Source organism: Orycteropus afer, unplaced genomic scaffold (genome assembly GCF_000298275.1).
Source record: "Orycteropus afer afer isolate SDZICR_OR568_19922 unplaced genomic scaffold, OryAfe1.0 scaffold00002, whole genome shotgun sequence".
Taxonomy (NCBI): domain Eukaryota; kingdom Metazoa; phylum Chordata; class Mammalia; order Tubulidentata; family Orycteropodidae; genus Orycteropus; species Orycteropus afer.
In genome coordinates, this window is record NW_006921589.1 from 21,975,644 (window position 1) to 21,987,866 (window position 12,223).

The following is a 12,223-nucleotide window of genomic DNA, read 5'->3' on the forward strand; positions in this document are numbered from 1 at the left end:
CAGCCTTCTGGTTAGCAGTCAAGTGCCTTAGCCACTATGCTACCAGAGCTCCCTAAATCATAGATACTTTATTTTCTGATTGTGAAGCACCTCATGAAAATCCATTTCAGATGTTCCCTTTCTGCTTTTTATTTTACTCTAGGGCATCTGAGTTACAAAACAGTGTAGCTTATGACTGTGTACAGCTCCATGGAGGTTGGGGATACATGTGGGAGAACCCCATTGCCAAGTGAGTATGACTGTTCGGTTGCACTCTTCTCATGGTGTGATGAAAAAGGAAAATGTCTTTACTGTTGTTTGTAAATTAAGTATGGAAGGATAAAAGGTAGGAAATCTTTGTATTTTTCAACTGTGACTACAGAGTGTGTTCAGTCAAATGGGAGTATATTTATTTGATAGGCTTACCACTAGGATTTTAATTAATCATTTTTAAAGAAAGTAAAGAAATCAGTTTACTAAAGCTTGATCCTAGACCTTATTTGAGTCCTGATTTAGAAGTATAAATATTATCTCTTTTTTAAGCTAAAAAAATAGCACTACAGAAAAGTTAATCTACATATGAAAAGATCTAAAATACCATCCTTTAAATATTTGGTTATTTTGTTGGAAAAAAAGAAATCAAAAATATATATTTTTTCCAAATAGAACTTTTATTTCCTTCAAATTAAAAGAAATTTTATTGGCCTTTTTTTACTGCATTAAGTATGAATAAAGGAGCCCTGATAGCACAGTAAGGAGCTCTGGTGGCACTGTGGTTAAACAAAACATTTGATTGCTAACTGAAAGGTCAGCAGTTCAGTCCACCAGCTGTGCTATGAGAGAAAGATATGACAGTCTATTTCTGTAAAGATTTATGGCCTTGGAAACCTATGGGGCAGTTCTGCACTGTCCTGTAGGGCTGCTATGAGTCAGAATTGACTTGATGGCAGTGGGTTTTACGTATGAATATTCTTGTTAAAAGCTCAAAATAGTACCAGTTGGTAAATAGGCTGTGTTCTCCATCTCTATAGTTTCCTCTTTCCATCTTTTCACAGTCTTTCATAGTTTCTGTACTCGCTTAATGGCATTTGTCCTCATAACCATAGATACTTTTTTTCTCTGATTTAGCAATATTTTCAGTTTACAAAAATTTCCCAAAGAAGCTTTTGCTATATATAGAATGTGGTTCTGAATCTGAGGATGAGAGTAGTATGGCTTCTAAAAATTTTTCCAACCTTTATCTAAATGTAGAATATTTGGAGGGAAAAATTATCTAACTATTATCCAAACTGGTAGCCTAAGGCTTCAAATTTATCATTTTGGTAAGCATAATTGAAAACATTTTTATATACTTTTAGCCCTTAGTGAGGAGTATAAACATAATATGAAACTTATATTAAGTCAAGAACAGAAGCTCCAGCATAGATATAATCCACTCATTTTCTCTAGCCATTTGGCAGCTCAGAAAGCTTTAACCATGAGTACATATAATTTATAACCTTGTATAAAAGCTCTGCAACAACCAGGGCTTTTCTCTGCCTTGGGAATGTAGGCATGAAATAACTAAATCATATATATTTTTTTTTAATCAATTTTTGGACTTGGATTTTGTTATATCCTTTCAGAACTACTCCAAAGGGGTCTTAATCAAAAGCAGATTATTTTTAATCTTTGTGTAGTAGTGAAATCAGAAGCAAACACTGAGTTACACTAACTCAAAACACCAAACTTAACTGCCATCAAGTCGGTTCTGACTCATAGCAACCCCTTCTTGGGTTTCTGAGGCAGTATCTCTACAGAAGTAGATTGCCCAGTTTTCCTTCTGAAGAGTGGCTGGTGGGTTTGAACCACCAGCCTTCTGGCTAGCAGTCAAATGCCTTAGGCACTATGCCTCCCAGAGCTAACACAGATTAAATTATTGGAATCTTTCCTGTGTATTTTCATATTTTATTCACAATATTTGTCTGTCCTATTTACAATATACACAATGCTAAGATAGTAAAATAATAATGGATGTTTCTATTTTTCTTTTTAACTATGCTATTATAACTGCTGCTGGGAGTATAGACATGTAGTAGCTCAATGTTTGTCTAGTTTATTTCTTATTCTAAGAAAGGCATAGTAGATGGAAAGGGTTAACTATTTCTATGGCTCAAGATCAGATTTTGGCATAAATCTTAGTTTCTGTGTTTCTCAGAGGTGATTCCTTCAGGTCAATAGCAAGCAAACTCTGTAGCTTGATGGCTTATTTGAAATCCCTGGTTTCAATTAAAGATACTTCTGTTTCCTCTAAGGCATAATAATCACCATTCTTGGGCAGCTTGTTCAAAAAGTATAAGAACCTTTAAATTAGACTGTTACTTCTCTCCCCAAATAGTTAGGGAATAGACTTTTTTATAAAGATGAAAAGAGAGAATAGTATGTAATATCAAAATGGTAATTAGACACATAGGCAATTATGTGACTGCATCGTATAGAATTGATACCCACCCACCCACTGCTATCCAGTCTATTCCAACTCATAATGATCCTGTAACAGAGTAGCACTGCCCCCATTGGATTTTCAAGGCTATAAATCTTGATGAAAGCAGACTGCCTTTTCTTTCTCCCATGGAGCAGCAGGTGGGTTCAAACCGCTGACCTTTTGGTTGGCAGCCAAATGTTTTAACTACACCACCACCAGCTCTCCTCACAGACTTGATAGAAGAAAAAAAAAAGCACACATTTTAATTGTGTTCCATCTACCTCCCCCCACATCCCTCCGATTAACTAACATAGTTAATATATATATTGCTGAGTCTTGGTTTCATGGAGGAAAACTTTTGTTGTTGTTTGCTGTTCTTGTTTTTTGAATAAATGTTCCCTCTGTTTAAGCAAAGGAGCTCTGGTAGCACAGTGGTTAAAACGTTTGGCTGCTAACCAAAAGGTTGGCGGTTGGAACCCACCTGTTACTCCATGGGAGGAAAATGAGGCTGTCTGCTTCCATCAGAATTTACAGCCTTAGAACCCCTATGAGGCATTCTTCTCTGCCCTTTAAGGTTTCTATGAAATCAACTTGATGGCAGTGGGTTTCTGTCTTAGCATGTGGATTTAGTTGAGTCTTAGTCCTTACTCCTGGGGCTTAGGAAAAGCCAAGTTTAGGCTTTGCCGTTTCAGGACTTCTCTGCTGTGCCAGGAAGAACAGTCTGAGATGTGGCCCCTCCTCACTGTGCCTGGTTAAACATTGCTTCTGCTGCCTTTCTCTGTTAAGTTTAGTTGATGACTGAATTTAATTAGTAACCTATAAGAGGTCTACAGATCTCTGTCATTACATACTCAGTTGGAACTTCTTTGGGAAAGAAAAAAGCTCAACTCAGTCCAAAAATATGTATTGGGATTACCAAAACTAAAAAACAAATTCACTGCCGTCAAGTCAATTTGACTCACAGTAACCCTATAGGACAGAGTAGAACCTCCCCTTGGGTTTCCAAGGCTGTAAATCTTTATGGAAACAAACTTCATCTTTCTACTGTGGAGTGGCTGGTAGGTTCAAACTGCTGACGTTTTTGTTAGCAGCCCAATGTTTTAACCACAGTGCCACCAGAGCTCCTTCGGAATTACTAAAGAAGGCTGAAATGCCAGGTAGGTCCTCAAAATGCTAGCATTGGCTTTTGTGGGGAAGAACCCAAACAAACCCAGAATCTGTTTAAAAGAAGAAAAAAAAGTTTGAAAACACAGACGTTGGTAGATTAGAAGTTACATCAGAAAGTAGGCACCAAGATTTTAAAATTCCTTTGTAATGTAGTAAATCAAGTCAGTAAATACTGACTGAGTGCCTACTGTTTGCAAGGTTCCACTCTTTGGAAGGAAGATGGGGCAATCTACTTCCATAGTGATATCACCTCAGAAACACAAGGAGGGGTTGCTATGAGTTGGGTCCAACTCAATGGCACATAACAACAACAACAACAACAGTAATGAATATGAAGAAGTCTAAGTCCAAAATTGATCATATTCTTAAAGAGTTGGGACATTTAATTTGTCTTAAAAATTACATTAAAAATCCAACAAACAAATTTTATGCTTGGGGGAAAAAAAAGCCTGTAAATTCATTTACTAGGAGAGTTCAAAGTTCAATAACTAGTCTTTAATGCTTGGGCCAATGAAAAGATTGTCATATAATGAAAAAAGACACTGGCCAAAGAGGCAGGACCCATACATTCTTATTCTAGTCCCAATTTTCTATTATATGGCCATTAAATACCAACCATTAATTAGTAAATGTGTTAACTTCTCTGCCCGTTAGTTCTTTTACCTGCAAGAGGCTATTTATTCTCTCTAATCTCGGAGGTGAAAGGATTAAATGAGATGAGAAAAAGCAAAAACAGTACAGTGTCATGGTTACAATCATCACTACCAAAAGTAAACTCCTAATTGCATTTTTTTGTGTTTCTCTGGCAGTAGACTCAGCTGCTCAATACTTTAAACCTCATACATTACTGGATCAGCTATTAAAATCCACCAAGCACACTGCCATGAAGTCGATTCCAACTGAAAGAAATCCTGCAGGACAGAGTAGAATTGTCCCATAGGCTTTCCAAGGCGATAAATCTTTATGGAAGCAGACTGCCTCATCTTTCTCTTGCTGGGTGGCTGGTGTGTTCGAACCATCTACTTTTGGTTAGCAGCTGAATACCTTAACTACTGCACCACTAGAGCACCTTGGAGTTAACTATAAACCATTTCAAAAAAAAATAAGTTAACTTGTCAACTTCATGGAAAGCACTATTTTCTAAAGTATTATTGTATACCCTTGTAGGAGAAAGCAGTTGTGGGATCTAAAGGGATGCTAGAAAACATTTTGTTAAAAACATTAAGGATAACAAGAAATTAAGATGTTCCATGCATTTCTAAATGTAAAAGTTTTTTTTTAGAATGCTATTTTATGTGCTACATTTTACAGAATTAAATCAGATCAAACATACTTATAAATGCTTTTTTTGAATTTGTTATATCCTCAAGCAAACTAAAAGCTATACAGATTATCAGGATTTTAATACTTATTTTTTTAAAAAAAAAAGTTATGTCAATTTGGGATTAATGCCATACTGGAAAAATAAATTTGTACGAGAATTTTTTTGTTTGGAGTTTATTAAATGTATACTTCAAAGTGAGACAAATTTTACAAGTTCTAATATTTTATTTATTCATTCATTCACCTTCTTATTTATCTAGAGCTTATGTGGATGCTCGAGCTCAGCCAATCTATGGTGGTACAAATGAAATAATGAAGGAGCTGATTGCAAGAGGGATCGTCCGTGATAATTAGACATCTGCCCACATCCTGGAATCCTATTACTGCTAATCTGGTTTTAAATCTACTCAAGATAAAATACAACCTGGAAAGGGGGAAAATACTAAACATCGTTATGTATGTTTTCACTATAGAGAAATAAATAAATTGTAAATATAAGATTAACACACTGAACGTAGAAATCTTTGAATCCAGAGATTCTGAAATTCTGCAATATAATTCTGTTATATACCTAAAGGTCAAAGATCTTTCACACATGTATTCATAAAATTATACCTAAAATTCTAAAAACCATTATTGCCTAATTCTTTTAAATTGGGGCAGAAATAATTTTGTATTGTTATACTCTAAAACATTAATAATATTTACAGCATGTTGTCTTTTAAAGGGAAAAAGAAATATAATTTAGAATGTTAAGTAATCAATCAGCTTTTGCTCCAAACTTCCCAAAACAGTGGTTTTCACTCTCCTACCCCACCCTAGGGCAGATTACTGAATAAACAAAGTAAATATGGATTTACTTGTGCTTATTTACTAATATGTAGTGAACAGTTTTACCTCGGAAACCCAAAGATGGGTCACTATGAGTCAAATTGACTTGACAGCAGTGAGCAGGGACTGTAAATTTGAAAGGAGGTTTTGATTCTATAGGAAGGTGTTGTGGGGTTGGAAAACAGATGCCAGCCGTACTGAGAAGCAGAATTTTTGATGTAGTGAAAAATGTGAAATTGTTCACTATAGATTTGTAAGTAAGCCTGTGCTTACGTTGTTTATCGGATAATGTGATCCCCCCCCCCCCATTTTTAAGCAAGGGAACCCTTTCTTCAAACAAAAGCTTATGTAGAAAGCTCCAGTGTAAGGTGCTGAATGCAGAGTTGCTCTGCTTGAAGCAGAGAGTCTTCCTTACAGCGATGGAACCCCTCATGTTCTGCTGATCATTGCCTAATGCCTTCAGAAAAGTCTCTGAACTACTGGCATCTGGGCTTTCCTCATATTTCCATGCCAGTTTAATTTATAAGAGACACAGAATAATCTGTCATCCTTTAATTTTGAGATACATTATATAGATATCAAAGCAATGACTTTCATTTTAGAACAGTTTATTTATTAATTTAACAAATACCTTGTGTCTTCTCTGAGCCACAAAGTATTTGTTAAATTAATAAATAAACTGTTCTAAAGATACTTTAGGAGCTCTGCTAGCATAGTGCCTAAGGCTGGCGGTTCAAACCCACTAGCTACTCCTCAGAAGGAAGATGGGGCAATCTACTTCCGTAGTGATACTGCCTCGGAAACCCAAGGAGGGGTCGCTATGAGTCAGGTCCGACTCGACAGCAGGTAACAACAACAACAAAGATACTTTGTGTCTTCTCTGTTAAAAATAATGATAGTAAACAAAACTGGCAAGATCCCTGTTATGAATAAGTGATTAAACAGGTAATAATAAACAAGGTAATAAGTTAACAAGATGATTTCAAATTGTGATAAATCCAATAAAAGAAATAAATAAGGTAAGCTTTTAAAAAAGAAAAGTGAAGACATATGACTTGAGATGTAGTGCTTATTATCAAAAACTAAACCATTAATTTAATTTGTAATTACCTAGCATCAATTCGTTAATGTACTTGTCTGCTAACCAAAATAGTGGCAGTTTTAGTCTACCACAGACTGCCAGAAAAACTAACAAATCTGTCCTGGAAGAAGTGTAGCCAGAATGCTCCTTGGAAGCAAGAATGGCCAGATTTCATCTCACCTACTTTGATCACATTGTCAGAAGGGACCATTCCCTGGAGAAGGATATAATCCTTGGTGAAATGGAGGGTCAGTGAAAAGGGGGAAGGCCCTTAATGAGATGGATTGACACAGAGGCTGCAGTGATGGGCTCAGGTACAGCAAGGATTGTGAGGCTGGCGCAGGACTGGGCAATGTTTCACTCTGTTGTACACGGGGTCGCTATGAGTCAGAGCTGGCTCAACGGCACCTAACAACAACAGTCCACCCAGAGGCACCTTGGAAAAAAAGACCTAGTAATGTACTTCTGAAAATGGGTCATTGAAAACCCTATGGAGTACAGTTCTACTCTGATACACATGGGGTCGCCATGAGTCAGAATGTACAGTACTGGACTGGAAATGGGCACTTGAAAGCATTATTTCAGTATTTGTTTTCCTTTGCATATAATGGTGAGTCAGTGAACAAGGTAGTTTTTAAATGGAAAAAGATAGTTGTATTCCTCAGAAACTCAGAAAACCTTAACATTTTATTTGCTATTATTGGTACTCAATGTTTTGAGTGTTTTAATACAAATTACAACTTATGGCATAGTGCCTAAGTCATTTGATTACTAACCAGAAAGCTGGTAGTTCAAATCTACCAGCCACTCCTCAGAAGGAAGACTGGGTGATCTACTTCTGTAGAAATACCGCCTCCGAAACCCAAGGAGGGATCGCTATGAGTTGGAAGTGACTCCACGGCAGTGAGTTTGGTTTTCTTTTAGAGCAGAAAGAAGAAAAATATTTTGATACTCTGCTTTCCTAGAATTGCACACCTTTGATTTGCTTGTATGTTTGCCAGCTTAGGTCCCTGCTCATATACATTAAATATCATGCAAAATGGGTTTCAAACCTTACTAGATATTACTGTATTTGTAGCTTTTACCGTCTCATACTACCGGGAAATGATATAGAACTGGACAGACCTAGACCTCCCCCCACATACCCCAGAGACCCCAGGAGGTGCAATGGTTAAGCACTAGGCTGCTTAATTGAAAGGGGCCCTAAAGTTGGAGCCCACCAGCCACTCAGCAATTTTGAAAAGACCTGGAGATCTGCTCCCACGTAGATTAACCAACCCATTGCTGTGAGTTGATTCCAATCCATAGTGACCCTATAGAACAGAGTAGAACTGCCCATAGAACTTCTAAGCCTGTAATCTTCAGGAATGCAGCTTGTGACATCTTTCTTCTGCAGAGCAGCTGGTAAGTTCAGTTAGCAGCTGAGCACTTAATCACTGCACCACCAGTGCTCCTTCTGTGATGATCACAGCCTAGGAACCCTATGGAGCAGTCTACTCTGTCACATGGGGTTGCTGTGGGTCAGATCAACTTGATGGCACGCAACCACCAGGCCCTCACAGTCCCTTTTCCTTCCATTCCAATCTTAAAGAACACTAGATTTTAGGAGTACATCTCTATGAGAAAAGGGAAACTGGCATGGTAGGAAAAGCTTATTATGTAGAGGTAGACAGAGGTAGATTTGAATGATAGGTCTACCATGTAGGGGCCATTGTACCTTAAGCAAGTTATTTAACTTCCCAGGATTCTTTGAGGTGTGAATGACAAAAGAAACCCAATCCAAGATAACCTAAATAAAAAATAGGGTTACAAAAGCCTGATTCTGGAGGCTCAGAACTGAAAGCAGGGTGGTATTATCACAAGAAAGGAAACAGGTCAGGCAGATCTAAATCACACTCCATCTGTCTCTCTCTCTCTCTCACACACACAAACACACACACACACTCACAGCTACTGCAGTCCAGCTAGGAGTCAAAACAAAAACCAAACCCACTACTATCAAGTTGATTCTGATAGAAACCCTATAGGACAGAGTAGAAATGTCTCATAGGGTTTCCAAGGCTGTAAGTCTTTCGGAGGCAGACTGTCTCATCTTTCTTCTACAGGGTGGCCGGTAGGTTCGAACCGCTGATGTTTTGGTTAGCAGCCAAATGCTTTAAACACTGCATGCTAGTAATTTTTACACATCAGAAAGTAAAAGGATCTTTAAGATGGGATATTTTCTTGGAATGACCTCTGGGATGTTTTCTGTCTCTTCTAAGCCAATTGTTTTCTCTGTCTTATCAACTTCAGTCTAGTTTTACACCCCCAAAAGAAGCATGAGTTGTATCATGGCCTTAAAGCTAAAAGCAAAAAAGGGGATTCAGGGTGTGCTTTTTAACCTTTCATTTGGTTTTCATTTCTTAGCTAATCTTTGTGTTTTGCCTGTGTGGCTTTGATTGTATCAAAGTGCCTGTATCTCATGCAGTGCTGAGTGCTCAGAAAATTATAATAATAATGCTGAAAAGAACAGAGTACACCAACACAACAAGAAAGAAACACTGTGTAAATAATTAATGAGAGTTAAAAAGCCTGAGTAATTTTGTTTCTTGGTGAGATTTTTTAGGTTCAGAATTATTGCTTTAAAATTGTGTTTGCCCCTTGTTTCTTTGATGGTGTAATTGAAAATGACAGTATGCAAAAGAAATTGTTTTGGTTTGCAATTTAAAAATCTAACTCTGCAAATCTTTACTAAATCTAGTAATTTTAGTAGTTTATGGCTCAAAGTATAAGATTTCTAGATTGTATTTTTTTCATATGTCAGTATTATTTTTGGCACACACAGCATTTATTTACTTGGAACATTAGAGAATTTGACGTCAAGATTGAAACCAACTGTAGATTTATCATGTCTACTGTTTTAAAATAAATGTTGAAAAGAAGTTCTACTCTGTTTTTGAAATCTGATTTTCCATTTTTAAGAAAAGACTATGGAAAACTTCAAACATATTAAACATACAGAGTGTAATATAAACAACCTCATCTTTAACATTTATCAACATTTTGCCAATCTGTCTCCTCCATTGTTTTCATGAAGCTTCTTTTAAAGCAAATCCCAAACATCTTGCTATTTACACACACACATATTTCAGAATACATATCTAACTGATGAAGAATATTTTCACATAACCACAAGGCCATTCCAAAACCAAATCCATTGCCATCAAGTCAATTCTGACTTATAGAAAACCCAGAGAACAGAGCAGAACTGCCTCATGGGGTTTCCAAGGTGTAAATCTTTATGGAAACAGAGTGCCTCATCTTTCTCCCATGGATTGGCTGATAGGTTTGAACAACTGACCTTTCAGTTAGCAGACAAATATATAAACACTGCACTACCAGGAGCTCCTTATAAATCATTAAATTTAGTACATAATTCCAAGTTCACATTGAATTTTCCTTGATTGTATCAAAAATGCCTTTTGTTCCTGGTTTCTTCAAATCTAGATCCAAGCAAGGTCCACAAGTTGCGTTTGGTTGTATTGTCTCCCAAGTCCTTTTATAACAGTTCTTCCTCTTCCCACCTTTTCTTAAAATTTATTTTTTTAATTAATATATAGCAAAATCATCTGTTTGAATTTTAGCATGCCACCACTACCATACTCAGGATACAGAATAGTTCTATCACCCCCCAAAATCCATGCCTTTATACTCATACCCTTCCCTCGCCTCTAACCCTTGGCAACCACTGACTGATCTGTTGTCATTTTGTTGTTTTGAGATTATCATATAAGTGGAATCATACAGTGTGTAACCTTTTGAGACTGACTTCTTTCTCTTAGCAAATACATTAAAATTTATATTTTGAGTGAACCAATAGCTCATTCATTTTAAACCACTATAGTATTCCATTGTATGGATGTACGATTGTTTGTTTATTCATTCAGCTGCTTAAGGATATTTTGGTGGGTAAGGATAAATAAGGAGTTCAGGTGGTGCTGTGGTTAAAGCATTAGTCAGCTAACTAAAAGTTTGGTGATTTGAACCCACAAGCCACTCTGTAGGAGAAAGATGAGGCAGTCTGCTTCCATAAAGATTTACAGCCTTGGAAACCCTATGGGGCAGTTCTACTCTGTCCTCTAGAACTGCTATGAGGCAGAACTGACTCAATGGCAATGGATTTGGTTTTAAGGATAAATACCTAACAGAAGGATTATTGGGTCACATGGTGTATTAGGATCTTCAGACAAACAGAATCAATAGGATAGATACTTATTTTCAGAAATTGGCTCATGTAGTTGTGAGGACTAGCAAGTCTGAAATATGGATGTCAGGAAACAGGCTAGAAACTCTGGCAGGATATCTGTTACAGTTTTGAGACAGCATTTCTTCTCCCTCACTCTTAAGTCCTTCAACTAATTGGATGAGGCACATGTTAATCACATGTAAATATTTTAATAGCAACATAGAGACCAAACAAGTGGGCATCATAGCCTAGGCAAGTTGACATAAAATCAAGCATCACATATAGTATGTACATGTTTAACTTTGTAAAAAGCTGCCAAACTTTCTCCAGAATTGTCTGTACCATTTGCCCTCCAACCAGCAATGTAAAATTTCCAATTGCCCATATCCTCTCTGTTGTTGCTCTTGTTAGGTGCTGTTGAGTTGGATCTGATTCATAGAAACCCTATGTACAACACAACAGAACACTGCCCAGTCTGTGCGAGCTTCATAATCCTTGCTATGCTTGAGCCCATTGTTGCAGCCACTGTGTCAATCCATCTCATAAGGGTCTCCCCCTTTTTTACTGACCCTTTACTTTACCAAGCATGATATAATTCTCCAGAGAATGGTCCCTTCTGACAACATGACCAAAGTAGGTGAGATGAAGTCTGGCCATTCTCACTTCTAACGAGCATTCTTTCTGCACTTCTTCCAGGACAGATTTGTTCGGTCTTCTGGAAGCCCATGGTATTTTCGGTATTCTTCACTAACACCACAATTCAAAGGCATCAACTCTTCTTTGGTCTTTGTTATTCATTGCCCAGCTGTCATATGCTTATGAGGTGATTGAAAATATCATGGTTTGGGTTAGATACACCTTAGTCTTCAAAGTGACATCCTTGCTTCTTAACACTTTAAAGAAGTATTTTGCAGCAGATTAGCCCAGTACAATACAATGTCTAATTTCTTGACTGCTGCTTCAATGGGTGTTGATTGTGGATCTAAGTAAAATGAAATCCCTGACAACTTCAATCTTTTCTCCATTTATCATGTTTATTGGCCCAGTTGTGAGGATTTTCTTTTTTTTTTTTTTTTTTGAGGTGTAATCCATACTGAAAACTGTAGTCTTTGATCTTCATCATTAGGTGCCTGAAGTCATCTTCACTTTCATC

General features: G+C 37.1%; 1 protein-coding gene across 1 annotated transcript in view; it reads left to right on the plus strand.

Moving 5' to 3' along the window:
* ACADL (acyl-CoA dehydrogenase long chain) overlaps positions 1-5,287 on the plus strand; it is a 99,456-nt gene extending 94,169 nt beyond the window's left edge. Inside the window, exons 10-11 of the mRNA XM_007934538.2 lie at positions 143-229; positions 5,194-5,287. Of these exons, the coding sequence (XP_007932729.2) occupies positions 143-229; positions 5,194-5,287 (181 nt within the window). The remainder of the gene's footprint in view (positions 1-142; positions 230-5,193) is intronic.
* Positions 5,288-12,223: the final 6,936 nt, after the last annotated feature.